General features: G+C 39.3%; 1 protein-coding gene and 3 long non-coding RNA genes across 8 annotated transcripts; 2 read left to right on the plus strand and 2 right to left on the minus strand.

The window, feature by feature from the left end:
* The first annotated feature begins 717 nt into the window (after nt 1-717).
* Nucleotides 718-8,881, plus strand: LOC147799186 (uncharacterized). Of its 3 annotated transcripts, none has more exons than XM_087137018.1 (10): nt 718-862; nt 1,356-1,510; nt 1,710-1,806; nt 2,112-2,279; nt 3,603-3,671; nt 4,129-4,272; nt 5,066-5,182; nt 5,922-6,497; nt 6,966-7,039; nt 7,973-8,881. In XM_087137018.1, exons 2-6 carry the CDS (start codon nt 1,493-1,495, stop codon nt 4,236-4,238), a joined length of 462 nt encoding a protein of 153 aa, XP_086993144.1. In that variant the 5' UTR covers nt 718-862; nt 1,356-1,492; the 3' UTR covers nt 4,239-4,272; nt 5,066-5,182; nt 5,922-6,497; nt 6,966-7,039; nt 7,973-8,881. The 3 variants fall into 3 exon arrangements, with proteins under 3 accessions (XP_086993144.1, XP_086993143.1, XP_086993145.1); XM_087137017.1 differs by having other exon boundaries at nt 6,969-7,039; XM_087137019.1 differs by lacking the exons at nt 3,603-3,671; nt 4,129-4,272; nt 5,066-5,182; ... (1 more) ...; nt 6,966-7,039; nt 7,973-8,881 and adding an exon at nt 3,463-3,595.
* Nucleotides 6,489-9,611, minus strand: LOC147799187 (uncharacterized). Its single transcript, XR_015425284.1, has 2 exons — nt 9,265-9,611; nt 6,489-8,191 (listed from the first exon to the last, which is right to left on the minus strand). It is a non-coding gene; the product is annotated as an uncharacterized LOC147799187 (long non-coding RNA).
* Nucleotides 9,612-10,637: 1,026 nt separating this feature from the next.
* Nucleotides 10,638-13,951, plus strand: LOC147799188 (uncharacterized). The gene is made up of 2 exons (XR_015425285.1): nt 10,638-10,949; nt 11,790-13,951. It is a non-coding gene; the product is annotated as an uncharacterized LOC147799188 (long non-coding RNA).
* On the minus strand, nt 13,345-24,840 carry LOC110990788 (uncharacterized). 3 transcript variants are annotated; one of them, XR_015425281.1, is made up of 5 exons: nt 24,779-24,840; nt 20,448-20,836; nt 19,905-20,012; nt 19,050-19,144; nt 13,345-13,420 (listed from the first exon to the last, which is right to left on the minus strand). It is a non-coding gene; the product is annotated as an uncharacterized LOC110990788 (long non-coding RNA). The 3 variants fall into 3 exon arrangements; XR_015425282.1 differs by having other exon boundaries at nt 24,699-24,812; XR_015425283.1 differs by having other exon boundaries at nt 24,647-24,812.
* Between the last annotated feature and the right edge of the window lie 5 nt (nt 24,841-24,845).

Raw genomic sequence — 24,845 nt, forward strand, 5'->3', positions numbered from 1 at the left:
TTATCCATATTAAAAAAGAGGTTTTAAGAACACTTATATCCGCGCTGTTGCAGATGCAGTCTGGTTCCAAATGTAATTCTTAAAATGGTAATTACTTCAGTCTGTTTCGCCTTCCTTCAAGTTGTCTTCTTTTTGCGCCACTCGAGCAAATTAACAGACAAGTTTGTCGTGGTTGCTTAGCCTCGTTTCATGGTGTCTAGCAGTGTGCCTGAGGTAGCAATTTCTCAGGATAAGGGAGCATTTAACTGTTTTTTAATTTTTGGGGGAACGTGACGGTCTTGCACTCTCTGTTGTTGGCTAATCTGCCTTTATAAAAGGCATCCTCTCAATCATTGAACAGAGCCGAGTAGATGGATTTAAAGTAGGCCTATAATATTCAATCGATCGTCATCTTTTTCGTAGCGACGCGAACTTTTCCAAAACCGTTCTGCATGCGGAACCAGAAGCACTTTCCTCCATGGCACCTGTACCTTGATTGTTTCTTAATTATTCCCTTTTTTAGCAACAGCGCTTTTATTGTTTCAAGAAATGCCGTTGCATTCCAAATAGAGAAAACTACACTTTGGAAAGAATTATAAAGAACAAAGCTAGCCAGTTCCATTTTTAAAAAAACTTCTCCGAAGTAAGGCCAGAACAATTGTCTAATCGAGTGGTGTATGTGATTTACTGTGTCCCCCCCCGCAAGGCACCAGCCCAACTAGCTCCAGGTACCCTGTCTCTGAGGTGATCTGATCTGACTTGGGTTGCAATGATCCCTCAGTACGCGTGCTGATCGAGACATCGACAGCCGAGAGCAAAGATCGTATAACGCCGAGTGAAGCCACATTCGAGCATGTCGACACACTGAACACCCAGAGACCAGGTAGGAGCAGTACTAGGTAGGCCCAAGATGTTAACCCAACAAAAAGGGCGGACGACTGTACATGTATACGCCCCTCATCATGCAGGCCTCCTATGTACACCATGGAGGATCCCTCCATCATCCATGTGTATACTCTCTTCCCGATTTTGCTGCCATATTCAGATAATTGTTTTTCATGCTAGGCTAGGACATTTTCTGGCACTGGTCAGTTTTCTCAAATTTGGACTAGGCTTATAATTTGTTTGGAAAGATTCAACCCTGTTTGTTTACAGGGCTGTGGCAGCTACCAGACCTAAAGACTTCTCCGAAAGAAGTCTAGATCTTTTAGTCTGGAAACCAGATTAAAGTTGGACGTGTGATTTTAATCATTCATAAATTTTTCATTGAAGAGTGCCAATAAATTATCTAATCTAAGCGCTTTTCATTATAGGAAGGAGTACTGATTTCTATGAACGTGATTAACCTGAAATGTAATTGCCCCAATTTTTTTCAGGTGGCACCCATGGGGAGGCCAGGTCAGAGTTTGGACCATTGGCGGACGGGAGCCCTGGCAGCTAGGATAGTGTGACACCGGGCTATACCCAGAACAGACCCCATGCCACAGCCGGTCTGGACTACCGAGAGGTGGACATGGAGATCACATTCTGGGTGAGTCTCATCACACCACACTGTGACACTTTAAGGTTTTTTGGCTACTTAAGGTTTTGATAGAGCTTACTTGGAAGCAAAGATGGTTTTGCCAAATTTGTGAGATGGTTTCTGAATCAATCATCCACAACCCCATGTCACGCGGTTAAAGTTACTAAGTATCATCATTTTGAAAATGGCTTTTGTCTTATTTCTTCAGAAGCAAGTACATGTAGCAAGTCTGAAGTTTTTCTCACTGGCAGACCTCATAGGAGGGGTGCGCATCACCCAGGGCCAAAGCGACAGGTGGACTGAAGGTAGGACCAGCGATCAATGTGATTTTGCACCTCGTTTGATGAGATTAATAGATGGAGTTTTGGAGTAAAATGTAAAGTGCAAGAATTTAGTACCGATTGTGTAAATTGGGCTTTATATCTGGTATTATGACGTCGTTTAGTGTTATGTTTCTGTCAACGCTGTAGTTGAGTCCATCCAATGGCTTTGCCTGGATTTTCTTCGCAATGAGAGCAAGATTTCTTTCTGGTGTTGCTACAAAGCAATGTTCCAGTGTGTTTGCTTGAGCCCTTACGCTACATAAACCCTGTTGATGAACTCCGCACAGCCAGGAGTGCCTACCAGCTGGTGGAATCCTTCAGCTTGTTTGCCTTCATTCTTGCGACAGACCTGCTTTGTGAGACAACAGACCTCCAGAAACTGTCCTGCGATCATGCCCTGGCGGATACAGGCCGATGGTCTCCGGGTAGAATCAACGGCCACAACTTCCGAGAAAGTAAGTACCGACAGAAGAAATTGAGTGAAATTGTAACGAAACATCTAACTATAAGTATGAATGAATTATCGACTAACGCCAGTTGTTATCACTGTCTGCTTGGTGATATCTGTGTCATTTTTTCAGCTGTTGTTTTGCTTTTTGAACAACAAACTGATTTATAATTTGACTGAATTGCGATGGACTGGTTCTCTACTCTCAATAACCAGGTATTGATAGGCTTTCTAAAGATGATCAGGTATTCCTACAAGTTTTACTGATTTTTAAAAATGATCGGGTATTCCTAAGTCCTGGTAGGTCTTGACCATGGGTTTGATGATGATGCTTTGATGTGAAACAATCCTGCTGATTCAGTAACGTGTGAGGGGACGGGTCTTTTGATTGGTCAGATGAAATATTTCTCCATTCACTTGTTGAGAGAGGTGATGTGAATGGCTGTCACACTTTAGAGGTATTATATTAGTCGGAGCCTGCCATTGGCCAATTGTCTCTCCTGTCCTTTGTTCTAGATTGATCAGGGTACCTATGTGGAGTGTTCATGCACTCACTTGTCTGACTATGCAGCCCAAGGCAAGACAGATAACATTTTTGGCTACAATTTCTACATCCATGCAACTTGTTTGATTTGCATCGTAAGGAAAACAAATGTTTAAAGTTTATCAACTAGGAAAGCTAATTCCTCTTGACCAACAAAATGAGTTGGTTCCCCGCCGTCCATGTTTTGGCAAAAGCAATTCCCTAGACTTTATTACCATGTGCCAACTTGTGCAAGAAGTTAAGTAGTGAGCTATGTTTTTAATACCTCACAATTCAATGTTCCTATGAATGGCAATTTTTGGGATCTTATTAAAATAGTACCTCTTTCTAAATATGGTTTAGAAATATTTTAGGAAGTTTTCATTGTTTTATCATGAAATTGCTATGACCCTTTAGTTTACTTGGTACACTAAAAAATAACTATTTCCAATGTGAATTCCCCTTTTTGCCAGTTAAGTTTAATGTGTTCTTTTCCATGAAATGCTGAATACACTTAACCACTTCATGCCGGGGCATTTTTCAATGTTGATAATGCTTAGCTGGCATGACTATCATTTTTTCCGTTTTCAAAATCCTTCAAAAATTCATCATTTGATTTAACGGTCATTTATAGCCGCATGAAGTAATCTTTAGGCATTACTCTAAGTTGACAGGTGACCTTCATTGACGCCCGAGTATTTCAGCCAGGCCTGCAGCCTTGTAAAGAGAGCCCAGATTGTGCGGTGTTGTGTAACTGTCTTTTGTTCACGAACCTGGCTCAGTGCACTGCTGACCTCTTTTCAATAGGGGCCAGATTAGCGTGCAGCGGTGCTGTGTGGCTCATCCTGCGGTGGTTGAGCGCTTTTGTCCCCGTTGGTAAGCCGCTCGCTCTCAATGCCCCAAACCCTGGTATATGGTTTCAAAACTAGGCTGGGTTATCACCACTTTTGAGAGTGAAAAATGTTGGTAATGTCCAGCAGCCTGGTCTTTTGTTCAGAGTACGATCTTTTGTTACAGGGCCCTGTTTCCTTTGTTCGAGTTCGGAGGCCCTGGCCACGCATATAAACCATACGTCTCCGATTCCGGAGTCCCCGGCAGGAAGTGATTAACCTGTGTTCACCGTGCCTTTGTTATTAATTTACAAATTCCAAACTTCAAAACAGTGTGCAATAAAACCTTTCATTTTATATGTTTTCAATGATGTAGTTATTACTTTTACCTATTCAAACAAAATCAGTACTTGAAATTTTTTGAGGAGAACACCAGTCCTAAAATTAATCAGCCAAACACAGATTCACTAAAATAAAGGACTTGTTTCATTCTCTCTTTGCAGTTAGGCCTGTTGTGTGCCATCATTGCTCACGTCATCTGCTCAGTCTTCTCCATGTTCTCGGCCAAGGTTCTCATGCATATGTGCGTGGCTTATGCTTGATGCTGTTTTAAAATTTGGGAGAGAAAAATCCATGAACTCGGCCAGGTAAGAGCAACTGCATCTATTAACAAACCAGATGGAGTATCAGTGATTCCAAGATGGTTCTCTCCAACATATGCCCACGGCAAAGTAGCAGAGCTCAAATCTTAAGCTTTGGTCTTCCAGATCTTTCAAAGAAACCAGTAAGAAGTTTGGAAGATTTTGTAGGATGTAGGAAGATAGAGCCAAGCGAGTATTACCTTGCATGATGCTCCACTGTCCCTTGAAAGTTGAAGTTCAAAGACTGTGCCGTTAGTTCCCTGCACAGTGGAGGATCCCCTGCACAGTGGAGGATTCCCTGCACAGTGGAGGATCCCCTGCACAGTGGAGGATTCCCTGCAAAGTGGAGGATTCCCTGCACTGTGGAGGATTCCCTGCACAGTGGAGGATTCCCTGCACAGTGGAGAATTCCCTGCACAGTGGAGAATTCCCTGCACAGTGGAGGATTCCCTGCAAAGTGGAGGATTCCCTGCACAGTGGAGGATTCCCTGCACAGTGGAGGATTCCCTGCACAGTGGAGGATTCCCTGCAAAGTGGAGGATTCCCTGCACAGTGAAGGATTCCCTGCACAGGGGAGAATTCCCTGCCCAGTGGAGGATTCCCTGCACAGTGCAGGATTCCCTGTACAGTGGAGGATTTTGAAGAATCAAAGAATTCAGAGAGAGCTAAGATATTTATTGGCATATTGATCTTTCCAACTGTTCTATCCTCAGATTGAGTAAGATTCCTAGCAAGAGTTCTGAGGGAGCTAGGATTGATATTAATTGGAAAATAACCTGTCCACCTGTTCTCTCCTCAGATCATCTTTATCATCTCAGCGTATGTGAGTAGCTCTGTCTCTGCACCCTCCTGTGCTACCCTAAGGGTGCTGATCCACTTCTCCTGTCTGGCACAGCTCACTTGGATGGTCTTACAGGTGAGGACAGACCCCCTGATTCCATTCCTGTTCACGTTTTGCGGGTGCTTCCTTATTCAAATGGCTTTATACCCAGAACACCTTTTAACAGACAGTTCCACAGGTGCAAAAGAAGTGGTAGATGTGGCCCTGTTGATTTTAACCCTACTGTCACACAGTACTACCCAAAACTCCATTCCATAGAAGGTTGGATCTGTTGGAGGAGTGGTGTCCCAGAAGGCCACACCCCCTTTCCTTCTTGCATGACCAGTGATTCACATATTGCTTATTTCCCAAACATGTCTGCCCTGACCTGAAGTCCAGATAACATATCAAATCTGAATAACACTCTTGAAGTCATTTGGTCTGAGCCACACCGATTGCAATTCCTGGCTTTGTCTTTGATGGTCCGCTCACTTACCTGCCAAAGTTGCCAGACAAGTTTAGGTGGCCCAGTAGTCGAACATTGATCACAACAGGACAAATTAGAAACACACCAGCAGTTGATTACCCACACAGCCTGGTCAGCTTCTGGATTTTTGTCCGTCAGCTGGCGGGTTCGGTCTGATGATTGCGTCTGGCTATTTACAAATTTCTATGTGGATTTGGTCCTAAAAGGTAAAAAGATATACAGTTGTGTAGAGTGGCAAATTACTGTACTGTCATCATTGCTAGTAAAGCAAAGCATGCGTTAATTGTCCCCAATATTGTTATTTTGCTGTGCTGTCTGTTAACTTTCTTCATGTTTTTATGTCTTCAGGCGTTCAATTTGTGGAAGGTGTCTGTGATCAACGATGAGCACACCAACAGATAAGACATTCTGTTTATTGTCATCGATTGGCTGGTGTGAGTAGCTTCATCCTTTATCCTGTCTCAAGCAATCAGCCCACCCACCAGCCAGTCATCTTTTGAACCAGTCAGCCCACCCACCAGCCAGTCATCTTGTGAACCAATTCAGCTCACCCACCAGCCAGTCATCTTGTGAACCAGTCAGCCTACCCACCAGCCAGTCATCTTGTGAGCCAATCAGCCTACCCACCAGCAAGTCATCTTGTGAACCAGTCAGCCTACCCACCAGCCAGTCATCTTGTAAGCCAATCAGCCTACCCACCAGCCAGTCATCTTGTGAGCCAATCAGCCTACCCACCAGCCAGTCATCTTGTGAACCAGTCAGCCTACCCACCAGCTAGTCATCTTGTGAACCAGTCAGCCTACCCTCCAGCCAGTCATCTTGTGAACCAGTCAGCCTACCCACCAGCCAGTCATCTTGTGAGCCAATCAGCCAGGCATCCGTGTTACTGCAAGTCTGTACCAATCGTGCACTGGATTAGTACAGGTAGTTTGTAAACCCTAACATCAAAGGCTTCTACATGTTTTTGCTCTTTTGAATATCTTATTTTGAAATACTTTTCAGTTTTGGTTTATGGAACATATTTGCCTCTTTGCTCAGCAAAGCATCCCTTAAAACCAGAGGTCATTTTCAGACTCCCCAAATGGAGCAACTGTAATAAAGCATCTGTACATGTGTGTGGAGGTCATGAAATTTAACTAAGGTTGGGGCATGAGACAAACCATAAAGATCGAAAAGCATGTTAAGAGTATCATTTCATCACTTGACAAGTGACCTTTCAACCTAGGTAAGGATCTTAGTTTTCTTTTGCTTTTTGAATAAACAATGCATAAAAGTAGGCTTTTCATCGACCAAATTTGTACAAGGTAAAGTTCTCACCCATACACTTAAATGTGAAGAATTTGTTTCTAATTTTGGAACTTTTGCATTTGTTTTCATCCCTTTTATGTTCAGCAGAAGTGACAGTTTCTTCACATCACAGAAGTACCTGTGCAAGTTTCATTAGCTGCCAGATGTCACATGACAAGGTAAAATAAAGAATGCTGTAACCTTTTGTACCAAAAAAGGCTTGTGGCTGATAATGAAATCTTTTGATAACTTTTCGTTTGAATTTTCCTTTGAAATTTGCTTCCTTTCATTTTAAATTCTGGTGGAACAACACCAAATTCAGTTTTTGCACAAATGAAATATGAAACTTGTTTGAACGCTCAAGGCCACAAAAAGAATTCAGGATTTGTAACTACACGCTGGCATTCCATTATGGAGAGCAAATAATTGAAAATGACTTGCGTTTCATCGAATTATCAGCCATCAACTCCAAATGGCATGAACTTGAAAACTTTGAACTGTAAGACATGAAAGAGCTGTTGTTTGTAAATCACCCTCAAATAGATTTGAGATGTAACCCTCAACACTGTCCATTGAGTTTGAAATGAAAAGAAAGATACTCTTGTCAACAAATTAAAGTGACTTCACAGGTCTTGAAGGGTTTTTTGTTTTATTTATCCAAGAATGGCTTTGAGCATAATAAAAAATCAGTAGGGACTCTTAAAGAAATTGTATCATCTAGAAGGAATTTTGAGGGGATGAAAAATTGGAGATTATTTAGTGACCTCGTGTAAAAGGTTAGTACACGTTTAGTGCAACAGTCACTCAAACTGCATCTTATATTGCTTCACAGTGCAAAATTTTCACCAGCAAACTTCGTGCTTTAGACATGGGTTGAATTTCAGACTGTACTCTTAAGAGTTTGTACTGGAGATCCAACTCTTGTGGTTTCCAATTGCGTCACATTAAGACTTTGACAGAGTTCAGGCTTCTAGAGAATTACCCAACGCACTTGCCAAATTGTAATTTGAAACTGTCTCCATGAGACTGCAGTTAATTGTAGTAGCTTTCACTTGGAGATGGAATTAAATAACTTTGTGTTCATGGTTGAACATTTCCTCATGTTCTTGTAGTGTTCATGGTTGGACCAAGTCATCGATGTCTGGTTGCTTCAAGACTAAAAGCAAGATAACCACACAGCCTTAGATTCCATAGATGTTAGCTGGTTGGCTCCATGATGCAAGATGTCTCGAGCCAGCTCCATAAGTCAGTTGGTTCTTCCCGCAGCTTCAATATTGCAGACTTTTAGAGAAAGTGCAGAAATGTTGACTGGAACCTTCTTCCGATGTTGGCTAAAAATATTTGGAAAAATCAGAACATGTAAATGGATTTCAAATTTGATAACAATTTATGTTCAGGGGTGAGAGTTCCGGGGATGAGTTCCTATTAGCCATCAGAAAGCAAAACCATGTCCAGTAAAGTTCAATTTAGGAGGGAGAAAAACCAGGTTGTTTACTTAGAAAAAAAACTTGGAAAGTTTGAGACCTCTACTCTGTAGGATTTGTGCAGAGTGCAAAGTGGTGTCCGTATATGAAACTCTTGCAATGGTTTGTTAGCCATCAAGACTGAACTTATAACATGTCCTAAAAAGTCAAATTGAGCAGGGAAATGATGTAACACTAACTGTCCCAACTCCTTCGATGTCATTATGATTTCGCATGCAGAAAAAAAGGGGGGGGTACCCATTTGCTTTCTCCCTTAATAAAAAACCCCAATTTTTCAGACAAGTCTCAAAGGATTTGTGCAAAGGGTGCTGAGTTATGTCCAGCTATGGAACTCTTTCTATGCACTTAAACACTTGGTGCATTTAGTTGCAAGTTAAGTCCAGAGAGAGAAATTCACCTTTCTCTATAGCAATAGTTGTTTTCTGAAATCAGAGTCACAAACATTGTTAAGGTAATATGTACAAAATGTAATGTTTTATAATTGTCAAGTTCCATGCTCGAATTTAAGTCAGTTTACAATAAAACAGGAAAAGTAGATTTACTTGTCAAGTCTCTTCTGTTTATTATATCGTCTTTGATACGCGTTTAATTTTTATATAAACTAAACCCTCAAAGAATTGATCATTTGTTAAGCGTAACTAGAGAGCTATCAACCATTTTATGGGGATAACCTCCTTGAATCAAAATTAATGATACCCAAGTAAAGCCTTACCGCACATTACGTGAAAAGTCAGGATCTAAATTTTAAGATCTGCCAAACAAGTACTTCAAACGACTGGGATTTCGACTTTCTGCAAGCTAACACTAAGAAATACAGGGGGAAATTGTACAAATGTGCAAAACTGCGCCATTACGTACACATTGATGGTTTCAAGGATCGTATGCTGAAGTGAAATGGCCTCAGTCAGTTTCTTAATTACCTTCTTGTGCAGATGGACTGGCCGCTGGATGTAAACTGGCGACAGAACCATAAGGTTTACAAACGTAGAAGAAATGGCGCATTAACAGTGGGGATTTATGGTCAACAGCGAGGTGGAATTCACGTGACTCGGATGTCCTTACATCTGGGAGTTTCGATGCTTCTTGGCTGAAGACCCGGCCACAAAATGACAGGACGTAAACACGTATATGTAATGAATAAGCGACGGCAAAAAGCAAACCACGTGTGGGCAGGGAGCCAATAGGAATGGAACTAGAAGAGGGAGACGAAACCTTCCATAGATTGCACGGGGAATACGAATCCGTGTTAGAGGCAAATACAAGGCGTTTAAACAAACCGTACATTGGCTGAGAAAGAGACCAGTTCTTTTGTTGGATTCCTTTGTTCGGTCTCTCCTAAACAATAAAATGTTGGGAGACTTACCGAGGATTAGACGCCGCTATCTTTCGTCACGCTTGGGTGAACAACAATGGAGAGAATTGAAGCGGAAAATGTCGAAATACTCGCCTTCAAAAGCATTTTAGGCAACAAAATGATACTTTTAGCAGAGGAAATTGCATAATAAATCTAACTATAGTTTCAAAATTCCGAAATTAGCTGGGATAAAAAAGTTGGCTTTTCAGGACTGGCTGGTTCCACGCTTAAACTTTCTCCAGCCTGCCGTTGATGGCGCTATAACATTTAAAGTTCACGCGCACAGACTTTGTGAGAGTGGACTTGTGCCGCCCTTTCTCCGCAAGAAAACAATTTTAATTAAAACAATCGAAACTTTAAAAAAAATCTTTTTTTTTTTACTAAAACAAACTGATATCTTTATTGTATTTTTCCCCTTGGAAATTCCGGCCAGAAAGTGAAATATACATAATTCTTGGGACACTTTGATAGCTAAATAGCCAACGCGTGCATTGTGTACACATGGCACATGCACCGTGGACTTTCAATGTTATAGCGCCACCAACGTCGGAGAGGAGAAAGTTTTTACGTGGAACCAGCAATTCCTGAAAAGCCAACTTTTTTGTCCGGGCGAATTTTGAAATTTTGAAACTATGGTTTGGTTTGTTATTCAATTTCCTCTGCAAAAAGTATCATTTTGTAGTCTGAACTGCTTTTAAAGGCGAGTTTTTCGATATTTTCTGCTTCAATTCTCCCCATTGTTGTTCACCCAAGCGTAACGAAAGATAGCGGCGTTTAATCCTCCGTAAGCCTCCAAACATTTTATTGTGTATGAGAGACCGAACAAAGGAATCCAACAAAAGAAGTGGTCTCTTTTTCAGCCGAGGTACCATTCTGTGTATGTGTATGGAAAGGGAAGCAGCGTGCAAAACGGCTCGTATTCGCCTCTAATTCCCCGTACAGACCGCGTGGGTTCCCTTTTCATTCATCCTATTCCTTTCGCGGCACACCTTTCCTCCTCTCTTTCTATTGGCTCCTTGCAATCACGTGGTTTTCTAGAATCTATTAGTATTGCGTATATTCCTTTCATTTCGTCGGCGGGTTTTCAGCCGAACGGTATCGTACCGTCAGTCTCCCGGTGTTGCCAACATAACACGTGCATTTAACCTTGCTATGACGCTCAGAATGCACAAGATCTGAATATATCTTTATGCAGTTACTTTATTTCTTCTAAAATTCTACATTATCGTCCAATGTGAACAACTGACTACTGTAAGTACTGACTTTAAAACAAAATTTCAAGGGCAACATTTGAATTTCCTTTCCTCAAAATAAAAACTGGGTGTGCCACACTGAAGTCAAATTCCTCAGTCTTTCAGCCTTGTGTAGGTCACAAGTTGAGTTTATTTTTCATTACTAGTTGCTGGTTCATTTTAAGTGCCTCTTAAGCTTTCTCAAAACTTTTCCCAGAAAAAAACGTTGTACCCTTGCTCCATGTCAACGGTTGTGAACAAAGTCTATGGGGAAACAAGAATTTTCTTAATTCCTGGTTATTTTCTAAGTAAGTAAAAATGGGAAATATGTTTCTTAGTCCCAAATTCATGTCTTTCCATCAGTTGCTCTGACTGACCTTTATTCGAGTGATATGTGATGGCAAAACGTGGAGGCACTCTCAAATGATTTAAAATAGAGGAAATTTACACTTTTTCAGTTTTCCTCAGTGGTGGAGTCAAATATTTGTTCATGTGGGAAATATGTTCTTTTATAAAAATACGACAACTAAAACTACAGAATCAACTTGTCCTTTATATTTTCGGAAATGGCAATGTGAACCAATTTTTAACTGGAGACTAACGTACACTTGAGATCAAACTAGTGCACTTTTTGGCTTTGATTTCTCATCAATGACTTTTGTCAAGTATGAAACTTTAAAAAGCTAATTTAGCTTGAAAAATATTGATAACTTATTGCAGCAAAATTAAAGCAAGCTCCATAACACAGCCTCATGTGAATAGTGATCAAAGAACACTGTACGATATAAATTTAATTTATACATGGAATTCAGTTTAAAAGCTCAAATATTTCTCTATTTTTTCCCCTGCATCTGCAAAGAGTCCATCTTCACGTCGGGTCCTTTCCGTACTCCATCATCTGTGTGATCTTCAAGCTACTCCTGCCTTCAATAAGACGGACCAATTGATGTAGGACGTTGCTGACATCTTGAACTCAATCTCGTAATGAGGAGACACTGAAGACGACAGACAGCAAAGCTGAAAATTCCTGCCTGGACAAGAGAAATGAAGCAAATTGAAGCACTTTCAAATATGAAGAGAATTTGTTTTCAAATGAACTCCACCATTTTGATCGCCTTGGCAGATGTGCATTTAAGCAAAGATTTTACTTTGCCCATCAACTCGAAAAGTTCCTCTAGCAATGCAACAGTTGACTTTTCAATGAATCTAGAACAATTGACTTTAAAACACCTCGGCTAGAAAGTTATCAAATTTTTTAAAGTTGCCCTTGAAAATCCTACAAACGGAACAACAGATTCCTACAGTGAATTCCACTTTATCAAATTGCCAACAAGATTCATGAGTGAACTTCAGCATGAACTCTAACTTTCAAGATTGATTTATACCAAGACTTGCTGGTAACATTTTGTAGAATGAAAAAAAAAGTTTGGTTTTGGAGTGTCTGGTGCACTCCTGGTGTGTTTAAAGATTCTTATACTGAGGTAAAAACTTGCTCCAATTTCTGAGACAACCTTTACTAGCTTCCAATGCCTTCCTCTAAGCCATAAATAACTCGTAGCAATTGCTAGCGCATGCACAGTCCTTGTGGCATAAACTGTGTTAGAAACTTTCCGTATCATTAATTCTAACTCGGTATGTAAACACTGTGCGCACAAGTCCTTACACAATTCTTTCAACTTTCAACTGAAATTGGAGAATTTTTTGACCTCATCTGTACTCGAACATTTACTTCCAAGATGAGACTTTGCCAGCTGATGTTCCACAACCTTTCAGAAATGTTTCATTCATAAATCAGTCTTGCCGTGTCAAAGTTTGATAATTTCTAAGGTGCCCACAAAAAAAATCATGGAAAAATATTTGTGCTTGGAATCTCATTGCCCCAAATTGTCAACTTTGGAAAGCAATTGGAGAGAGTGAACTTTTGACAAATTCATAATTCATAGCTTTGTTTTCGCTTATGTTTTCAAAACGGCTTGGAAAGTACATTGACTCCAAAGTAAAAACCATGTCATGCACCCAAAACTCGGAAACAAAATAAAAATAGCAGCACAGATAGCTTGCCTTAACATCAACTGGCAATTTCTCAACTATGTGGTCAACCAAGGATATTTGTAACCTGTTACTGAGATAGCGAGTCTATTTGTTGATGAACATGACCAGAAAAAGGATCCAAAGTATATTAAAATCAAAATAACTGCTGCCAAGCTCTTAATGCAAATTCAAATCGGAAGTCTTTCAAATACTTCACTATTTTATCAAATGCGCTTGCATAGTACCATTCCAAAATGCATATTGACATTAAGTTGTCTTTTCGACAATTGAACAGTTAACAAGGAATTTCAAAGATGAATACAGGGATGATTTAATTATTCAGACTTGTCGAAGGTAACAGGTTACAAAATGTAAGGTATTGCTTCTTACCTTATCAAGTGACCTTTGACCAATGAAGCTTGCGTCTATGTTATTGTGCAGCGACTGGCTCCGTTATTCCTGCAAAAAATTAAATTGAAAATTAGTATCAAATCCATTCGGGCGCGTGAGCTAGAACAAAAACTGACACCATCCCAGGTTCAGGCATACATCTCGGTGATAAACCTAAACCAGTCCCCATTTTGGTTCAAAGGTCACTGATTAAGGTAGGCAATGATACCTTACATGGCTACAGTGAATTTGGATACGCATCCTATGACCCAACCTTAGGTAATTTGTATATGATCTCCATGTATAGAGGTTGTATACAAATTACAAAGGTGTGGCCATAGATATGCATATTCATGATGCAATGTAGCCACTTTAGGGGAGGAGCCAGAAATACGTGCATAGTAGGGGAACTACAAAGGTTTCTGGATTTGAACTTTGACACTAGAAACTTTTGCAGTTGCCCTTCCAAGACCATGCGCGAGTTTCTGGGTCCATCCTCTAAAGAATTATCTTTGGTTGACTATTTTCTAGACGCCCTTCCCTCCTTGCATGGAGGGGGATTGTTTTTATTTGTGAGAAATAAAGACAAAGGACACCTTATTCAAATTTTCTGTGTGAATTTATTCTAGGGGACCCCTATTCATGTTTTTCTTTATTAAAAAAAAAAAAAGCAGCAGTGTTGTGCTAAATATACATTTGCTGGTTGGCGCCCTCTACTGTCTGGGGCGTGTGACTGTCTGTGGCCCAGGTACCATGGTTGATATGCCTACTGTTCAGGGAATCCACTGATGGGTCACTGGCACTCTGCACCACTGGTATCCTGCACTACATAATTAAAATGCATTTCACTTCATTAAACAAGCAAACAATGGCCAAAACAAAGGTCAGAAAGGATTCACTGTTGCCAACCTAATCTTTGCTGAGTCTGTATGGGGTGTTTCACGGACGTCATCCCCTGTTCGGGCAACCAGGCTGCAAAATTTATGAATGTATTTTGGAAGTGAATTTTTTTGGAAAAAAAAAATGAGAAAGCTGTTTTGAATTGGACTTTTCTACTTCATCTCCAGTGGAGTCCTGGACCACCAAAATGACAACCACCTCAGCCCAGATGATGACATGCGAATCAGAAAAACACATTCTAACATGGCTGGCTACTTTACAATTTGACTACATTTTGGAGAAAAATTATCCTGAAAAACCCCACTCTCTCAAGAAGTTGTTCAACTGAATCAAATGTACTTAAGTGCAGTTCTGGTAAATAATTTTGTTTTGACTTGTGATGGAAGAACCACACAATCTATTAGAATTTCACTGAGTAACATTTCCCAAATTTGTCTGCAATTTTTGTTGTTTTGAAAAATAAACCCCACAACATTCCATTTTTAGACAGTGTGACTGACAAATAATTGTGCGTGATAAGCAGAAAAAAGCTGTGTGGTTCAGTTTTCCTTCCTTACCGGAAGTCTGGCAAAGCCTCTTAAGAGATACTGTAGATGACATTGGGTTTGTTAATGGTCTAGTCCTATGAAAAATATTCTACATTTATTCCTATCATTTTATATTCCTATCATCATATTATAAATTCAGAGCCACAGAGCAAAATATTGATCCTCGGGATAAACAGACACGTTTCACTGAACTAACTAAATTGTTAACTTTTCATAATCTTCCTTAAACTAAGATTACAATCACTTTAAACACCCTGATGTACAAAATCTAATGAATTCAATCCAATGTGCTTTAGACTAAACCTGAAGCGTTAGTAACACCTGTTAATATTCTGCTTACATTGTTTGACAGCTAAACATGTATCTGATACTGCAAACTCAACAATAAGTTGCACTTTGCCTCTGACCTCCTTAATACTAGAAAAAAGAAACACATTTTCTTTAACTTAAACTTGTGTAATAACACTTAACGACAAGAGAGTGGCATTCCTGGAAATCTGCCCAAATGACTATGACTATGTCCAAACATCTCCAATGTTAATGGTCACATACATGTATCTAACTTCCTCTAACAGATATGATTGTTAATGTTGATATTAAATATAAAGATTCCCTTCTATAGGATTATCTAAGTTTTATTGTTAAACGCTTTCACAACATTGTTTAAGGTTACTTCTACTTTACTAAAGGCTCATCATTTATTCTACTTTGATTGTAACTTTTTAGAATGTTTACATTTTGAGGATGCCCCTATCAATTACCTACAAACCCTGATGAAAGTTTATTGTAAATTTAAGCTCTACATTTTTCCTGACAACATTAACTTATCTGGTTACCAATCTTTGATGTTTCATGCGCATGTTATTTTTATCTTGTATTTGCTGAGGGACAGGTGTTGTCGTTGTTAGTAACGCTGAGTACTCCAGTAGACATAAACAAATCATCAATCCTATCATTTGACTATCCTCAGGAAAATTAAACAGTAATAGAAAACCACCTCACCTTGTAGTCCTTATTAACTATGAAGTTTAACTCCCTAGAAGGATTTTATTACTATTTGAATCCTGAAACAGAACTCTAATTATTTTAAAAAGGTTTGAGGTTTCCATAAATAGAACTAAACCTTCATTTTATAAACTGTCCTGTCAAAATTGCTTTTTTAAAATCATGTTTTTCTTGTCCAGTTTGACATGGAAATAACGAGGCACTTCTTTATCTTTCTTAAATTTACTTGTGGTGAACCAAATTGACACTTTTAAACATTATTTTAGATGATCCTTTGTTGCTAATGCAGACCTATCAGTACCATTTCCTACTCACAATAAACTTTTATACTGTCTACTCAGTTTTACTCCTTTCTTTAGCAATCCCAATGTCATCTTTGATACCACCTTTAAGAAAACAATTACCTCCAAATACAAATGAAACCAAAACTGAAATGATTTTGTAGAAGTTAGGTAAAGTTGAGCAGCCATATTTGAATGTCTTTCCTCCAAATCTCACACCAACACCTGAGAAGAAGCCACTATCATTCATCAGGTCTAGAGCCCCCTCAGATCAGAAGCAGATGTCCTCTTTGATAAAGGTTTGGTCATCATGACCCTGCCAAAAAAGCAACCTGTTTACACAGGAACAAAGAATGACGGGTACCAACTTAGGATAACAAAATGATCGAAAAAATGGTGAAAAAAAGTGCAATGGTCCTCAGTCCGTCACACCAAGCCATACAGGGACCCCAAAGACTTAAGTAAGCAACAGGAATCCTTTCTTTCCTATTCTTGAGAGTTTGAGATTTTGGGGTGAAATAGCATGTCAATTATGTGAGGCAGGACACCGGTGGGTTAGAGCAACAGCAACACATACAGTCGATTTCACTAAACAATAGGTATATCAACCACAGTACCTGGGCCACAGACTGCCACACGCCCCAGACAGTAGAGGGCGCCAACCAGCAAACGTATGTTTAGCACAACACTGCTGCTTGTACATGCATGTAGAATGGGATTTCATAAATAACACAAAAAGACATTTTGGAAATATTTGGTAAGTAAGATAATGTGAGAACCACTCCCTTGATACAAGCCATTCTGAAAAAAATACTGAAACATAGTTTCTGTAAATAAACACTGTTGATGAATAAAACAAATAAATATATGTAAATTGAACAAATTTTCAAAACTACACCAAATCATGCATGAACTGCAGAAACGTGGACTATGATTTCTAAATTTCAAGGTTTCAGATTCTACTAGAATTGCTGTACTTAAATTTCATTTTGGAATTTCGCAAAGTGTTTGTCTCAGGGTCTGTGTCTCAGATTCAATTTGTGGCAGTGATTCTCATCAATATGCAACAACAAACATTTAAAGGTATGGTTCAAAACATCAAGCACCATCAATTTGTAGCTGATCAGAACACAGCTCTTTGAGCTGGAATCTTACGCGCAATCAGCAAATCCAAGTTGATCTGTTTGAGACTTAAAATGCAGTGGTTTTGACATTGTCTTTGAGTCAATGAAATGGCTAAATTAATAAGCAGTACGCATCTGTGTTAAAATGTACCCAAAAAAGTCACTGTTCTATAAATTCTGATATTTCAAAATTCCAGATTTTTAAAAAGGAAAACTTATAAAAATGTCTTATAAATGTCATAATATGTTCTTAGAAACATACTACTATCGTAACACTTGAAACCTTGAACCATACCTTTGATCATATCCCTTGAGATGGATCCATGGGGATGTGTTTGGAAAACCCACAAACAGAAAAGACAAAAAAAAGCAAAAAGTACACACCAGAAATGGATAATCATCATATCCTCACACAGGAGGGACAAAGTTGGAAGCAACCAAACACCAGGGAAGGCACAAAGTTGGACACATCCCCACACCAGGGCAGGGACAAAGTTGGACACATCCCCACACCAGGGCAGGGACAAAGTTGGACACATCCCCACACCAGGGCAGGGACAAAGTTGGACACATCCCCACACCAGGGGAAGGACAAAGTTGGACATATCCCCACACCAGGGGAGGGGCAAAGTTGGAGACATCCCTACATCTGGGAAGGAACAAAGTTGGAGACATCCCCAGAATAGGGGCACAATGAAGTATCATACACAAGAAAAGACCAAAGAATGTATGCCATATCCAAACACAAGAGATAAAGAGACCATTGACTGAGCACAACATGGATCCATCTCATTATAGTTTAAAAAATGTTTACCAGGAAAACCTCAAATTGTTTTAGAATTGTAAATTTTGGTCTGTACACCATTGCAGAATATTGTCAACATTTAACTTGAAACTTATAAACTTTGTACAACTTTTTTTTTTGGGGGGGGATCAGTCTGATGTTTATTAAAGTGTACGCTTTGATGCAATGATTCTGAGTTATATGATGTACATACTTTTTGCAATGTCACTGGATTCATTTGAGTTTTCCTGTAATACTTTTATGATTTTCCAAGAATGAAAAACACAATAATATCCCATATATCACTAGCAATCAAGAAGAAACAAATTTATCCTCAAGCAAACTTGACAAACAGTGTTCGGGCAAATACCAGCATCACTGAGTTACAGGTGAATGCAAGGTAAGGTGACATCATACAATGGTATCAACCAATCAGCATTAACGATTTGCGTTTGCTTGAAGATAAGACATTACAGACATTTACACATCAGAGCTTGCAAAACAAAAGCTTAAAAACCTATCCAAGTTTTCTTACTCCTTTCCTTATGAGGTTATTTTGTTTTTGCTATCAATGGGACTTGATTTTGTATTCCGCATTTCACAAAAAAACAACTGCTCTGGTGGAAATTTGGATACTCATTAGACAAAAGAATGACATTTAGAAATGATCCAAAATGTTGGAAGAGTGCATATATACCTTGCTGTTATTTTTTTCTCTGTCATCATCTCAAGATGGGCGACTTTCCTGTTCTAACGCTTGGAGTAAAAAACTTGGAAAGCTCACGAAGGCTACAAAAATATCCAAGTTAACATCATAATGACCTTTCAAAATCACTTAAATCTGAAATGTTCTCTTTCAGAACAAACTTTCAAAAATCTTCCTGTTTTTGCTTTTTGATACTGGTCAAACATGTAACCATACACATGTTTTTGAATGAAAAAAATAACCTAAAGATTTTTCAAAATATATCTCCTTAATTTAAGGAAAGGTCAATGATAAACAATGATATTTTGACACCTTAAAATCTACAAATGTACAAATGAATCTTTTTTTACATTTCTGATGAAAACGGTCGGCTGGACTTGAACTCTCTTGAGGCAGAGCTGTTGTCATGGTAATGAAGGATGTTGCTGTTTATCAAGCTGTTTACCTGCAATGATGGCCAGGAGAAAATAAAGTTACAAGTGAGAAATGCATCTCTGCAAACAAATCTAAAACAAAACTCTAAGTATATCTATTTCACTTTGAAAGTCTGTGCCAAGTTTTCAAACACAATAACACAAGTTACAATAAAAAAGAAACAGACTAGCTATTATCGGTTCATTTTTAATACCATCACATTCACAAATCACTCATTGTGGGATTAATTTGTTTCAAGTTTTCCAAAAGACACCAGTATTGTGATGAGCATAATGAAGCTGTAATTTGAAAACATTGCTTTAATTCAAACCAGTGAATCAGAAAGTATCCAATGACCAATGTTTGAGCAACAACCTCCTGTCTGAATGACTTCTTTATTACGTCCCAGAAAATCTAAACATACTGGTCCAAGGTTAACTCTAAGACTTTGTCTTACCGTAGGTCTACGTATGTATACAACACTATAAGCATGTGACACTGGATATAGGAGCCTCAGTCATGGGACATTTGGTATGAACAATTTGCCAAGAGGTCATTCAGGGTCTTTAATGACACAAAGTAACTTGGACTAATTTTAACAACTGAAACTAGACACAAGAGACTGGATAACTTGGACCAAGCTTTGTTATATGTATTTCATCTTTCAAAGGAGTGATTTAAGTCCTGAAGCCCCACATTTTAATCGAAAAAAATTTCACATAAATGTATGATAGAGGTTAGAGTCGGTATAAAAAGAATACTACCTTGTAATAAAACTATGTGGAACTCACCTTGCAGGAAATGGCTGGTTGTATTTGTATTCAAGGTGTTCTCTTGGACAGATCAGGATGACAAGGGTCAAAGGTACCACAAAACATGTCATTTTGTGGGGGATTTACCTAAAAGGAAATCGTCAAGGAATTTAAGCAAAAGGGATGCACAAAGTGGAACCAAAGTGGAAACATTTTACTTTCAAGGAAACCTCAAAAACTCGTACCTACTGACAATCCACTGGCTCAGCTATATGTATGAATAACATTGCGAGGTTTTTTAATTTCTTTGATGATCTATTTCCATTTCCATGTACAGTGGAGAACTATTCGTTCAGAAATCAAGAAAGGCATGGTGGGGTTAGACAGAATGTTTTATCTGCATTTGTGAGGAGTACTTGCAGGTTGTATCTGAGGCTTCATAAGACCTCACCTCAACATGATTTGCATTAAAAGATGACAGTGACTGTGTGGAAATGACAAGGCATATTTGATAAATATAAAAGGGGAAAATCCATCCAAAGGTACACATCAAAAGCCTTTGAGCTTTGGTATGAAGCCTACCTGTTCTAATCCACTGCATGATTGGTACGGATAACTGATGCCTTTCTACTTGCTGGTTATCAAGCATGACTAGCTTGAAAGATGACTGGCTGGTTGGTAGGCTGATTGGCTGACAAGATGACTGGCTGGTTGGTAGGCTGATTGGTCCATGAGATAACATGGCTGGTTGGTAGGTTGATTGGTAGACAAGATGACTGGCTGGTTGGTGGGCTGATTGGTTGGCAAGATGACTGGCAGGTTTGTGTTGGCATGTACATTATTTATTGATGTCTTCAAGCACAGTATTTTCTATCAAAATCTGAAGACCCAAGGTCAACGGTGTTGTCATCTGACATGGAATAAACCTTATTGAGTTGGCTCACTGATGGCAGGCACCTGTTCCAAGTCTCCTGTAAAAGATCAGCCAAAGAAAACAATAAAGCACTTCAACAGTAGTCACATATCTGAGTTTTTTAACCCGACCTCTCCAGCCTACTTTGGCCAGAAAACCTGCGGACACATTACTTTGCATCATTTGTCAAAGTAGCTTGCCTGCCCTGTGTAATAAGATCCCACAGGTCAACTCTCCCCAAGGCCAAAAGCCTGGGAGTCTGTGGTTGCCAGTCACTACAAGACCCAAAATTGGCACTGTTCAGTGGGACTAGATCCCATGGTCTCAACATGGCCAGTTTGTTCAGCTACTGCTGACTGCCAAGTGCATCAGATTGAATCAGACTTTTTCACCTGATGGGGTTAGGGTTTAAGGCCTCAAAACACATTTCGCCCCTAATCAGTAAGTCTGGTAATTACGTACGTGTATGTCAATTATTCAAGGCTAATGCCAGACGATAGCCATTCTACCAGACTACCCCCCCTGTCTCAATGTTCAAAGTAGAAAAAAAGTTGCGGTTTTGCAGAAAAAAAGGTTGCTGCGAGCCCTGTATTTTTCAATTTGGCTTTATCATCTAAAGTTTATTTATTCACCTAAACTGCAACTCCTCTGCTGTTCTTGTTTTTAGAATTTTGTTCTTCATTTTATTCTCTCAACAGTCACCGCAATTCATTTGCTACACAGATTCAATCTCAATGGGCACTGTAATTCATTTGCTACACAGATTCAATCTCAATGGGCACTGTAATTCATTTGCTACACAGATTCAATCTCAACAGTCACTGCCATTCATTTGCTACACAGATTCAATCTCAATAGTCACTGCAATTCATTTGCTACACAGATTCAATCTCAACAGTCACTGCAATTCATTTGCTACACAGATTCAATCTCAATAGTCACTGCCATTCATTTGCTACACAGATTCAATCTCAATGGGCACTGCCATTCATTTGCTACACAGATTCAATCTCAATAGGCAAATACAGTCACATTCTTGTTAGTCTCAAACGGTGATAAATGCCAAGATTCCAAGGAGTGTTTTACAAGTAGCTTTGTGTCTTTAAACAAGGCACACATGATGAAGCCATGTGTATCAGTGAATGAACTAAAATTAAACTCCAAAGTGCTTGTCTCGAGTTGCGCATCATTTGTTGCTTGTGAAGCAATGATTTCAGACTCAATCCCAACAAGTTACATGTATTGTGGTTCGCTACTTTCAACACTGTTTAAGATAATCATGCTCTGGGGAAGGGAACATTTCACACTAATAATAATAATAAAACTGCATTTATATAGTGCATTATGAATTAAAGATTCCTCAATGTGCTTTACAAACAAAAGCTTGACCTTAATCATATTACAACACTTAAAATCATATGATTATCATCTTCACATGTACATTTGAAATCCTTAATTATAAAATAGCTTGGTTGAGTGAAGCCATTACTAGAGAAATGGGGCTTGTAGGAATCTAATCTAAAATGTACGATGTGCTGTACACACTTTTTGAGTTCTGGCAGCTTATGTTGTCCCACTGGGGAATTAAGAAAAGATGTGATATGAACTTATATTTTGCATTTCTGTACATACCAAAAATGCAATCTCTTTTCCTAGGTGTACATGTGACTCGGCATACATGTAATAGGATACATGTATGCATATTTGCACAGTACATGTATGTACATGTACATGTATAGGCCGTGCTAACGACTGGACTTCCCTTTGGAATTGCTGTAAAAAAAATCTGTTCACCCCTTTACTAAGGGTCAAGTATTTAACTCGGCACAGTACGGTATGTATGAGATATGGACATTGTGTATAGTACATGAACATGAACAAGGAAACATGTACAGTGTGAGTTGGCCGTACCAGCAAAGAATGACTACAGTACATTTGACAAAGTCATTACACAGGCCTGGGGGTTGAAAACCAACTTCAAAATGATTATAAAGGCAAAATATGAACATTTATGTGGCAAACACTTTGTGTCCATGGGTAATTGCCCACATGGTGAGCTTGCCAGCCAAAAGTTGGGGCAAATGTGGACTTTCTTCAACTCGGACTCTTTGCAAAGGCTTATAATTCCAACATTAAACTCATGTGTGGCTATTTTCCTTAGGCAGACAGACCTTTGACCAAATAACAAGGATAGAGTATCGTAAATTCCTAAACAAAATCTTGGCCTCACAGGGTATTCTCAAAAATTGAATTTTTTTATTCTCACCGATAAATAATTTCAAAATTCAGGGGGCAATAACTCTGAAAGTATGCAAGAGATGGTCTGAGTAACTCTTCAAATCTACAATTTTTTAATACACATGTAGTAGGGTCCAAGTACCTTCAATAGGCTTTCCTTCACATTAATTCATTTCATCATTTATCATTCCTTATCATCATTACTGGAATTTTTCACTTGATCCTAAGCCAGGCGCATTAGACAGTCTTTAGAAGGACCATTTTGCAGATGAATTCGCAGGTTTTTGATACGGGGTACGAATTATTTTGAGTGAAAGGAATGAATGGGATGGTAAGCCCATGGGAGGTACTTGGACCCTACTATCACCCCACTATGTCCAAATATTAAAAAAAGCGATTTGTAGAGTCCAACTCCGACTATTCAAGAGATTACTTTTGATGGCAGAGTCCAAATGCCTTGGTTCAAATCACCCTATACATGTAGGTACCAACACGCAGCCTGTAATTCTTATTCGTTTTGAGATACTGGCCTCCGAAATTCCTTGCAAATTAATTTTTGTGATTTGCGAGAGTAAAATAGTGAGCATGGCTCCAATTTGGGGGAGGTTTATCTCAGGAACCCTTTGGAGTTGAAGCCAACAATTTTGCACGTGGTCATACCAAATAGCTGCACTCTTTAAAAAAAAGGAAAATTGAGTCAAATCTGAGTCGGTTACCATGGAACCTCTGGGTGAGTTGACATGGAATGACCCTACCAGTAACTTGGGCACTTCCAGTTCATAAGCCTTATTGCTGATACGGCATGAGTGATTTTGCACAATGGTAGAAAGGTACTACTGTAGGTATCTAGGAAGGAAAAGGGGGTAATGTTTGGTCCTTTTCTTTCCCATGATGCTTTTTACCATTGCGCAAAATTGCTCATGCTGTATCAGCTATATAGCTAGGTCTACGTCCCCCAGGTGGGGTCCGGCGTCCGCTTATCTCCCACGAGAGAAGCGGACGCTGGACCCCACGGCTTGGGGGGTAAGGTCTATGGACTTACACACAAATTTGTTACAGAGCCACACCTGTACCATGTGTACATTCTAATTTCGAGCCACGCATACAAGTAAAATCGTAACGGACTTACCGCCCTCAGGACAGTAAATATGAGCAATATACGCAACAATACGTATGAAGCCAAACCACGATTCACAACCATGAACAATGCATGACATCTCCGATGCTCAACCAACCATAAAAACCTCACATGTGAAATTAGGTTCGTATAACATTCGGGCTTTATTTTCCGAAAAGAAAACCTCCCTAGTCCGTCCACAATTTCAACCCAAGATTCGAACCCACACCCCATGCATCAATTAAAACCATTATGCTGTAACCGCTTGCCTACTACAATTCACACAAGTTGGCAGTGTTTTTACTGTTGATATACCTATGAACAGTTGCAACATGAGTCTGATACACATTGGACATGTGCAATACAAACACAACCACTGTGGTTTGGCTTCATACGTTACTACGAATGGTTGCACATAAATCGCGTAAATACATGTACTATGTAGCGTTAGGCCTAGTTTTCAGACACAAGCAACCAGTAACAACTAGGCCTATATAGTAACATTAACAATACCACAGAAAAGAAGCTTCTTAAACACGGCGTCGTACAATATATTTGTGGACACCGTGCTTTTTTATCGTAACAGCTGACAGCCGACTTAAATACTCTTTTCATTTACTGGAAAACTGAAAATTATCAGCTCACGTTCAACAATGTATACTTATCAACCGCGCCACGCGTGCATCCTTGCCAAATATATAACGCCCTCTAT

The sequence above is a fragment of the Acanthaster planci genome, linkage group LG05 (genome assembly GCF_054643075.1).
Source record: "Acanthaster planci isolate LZ-2023a linkage group LG05, COTS_SCS, whole genome shotgun sequence".
Lineage (NCBI taxonomy): Eukaryota > Metazoa > Echinodermata > Asteroidea > Valvatida > Acanthasteridae > Acanthaster > Acanthaster planci.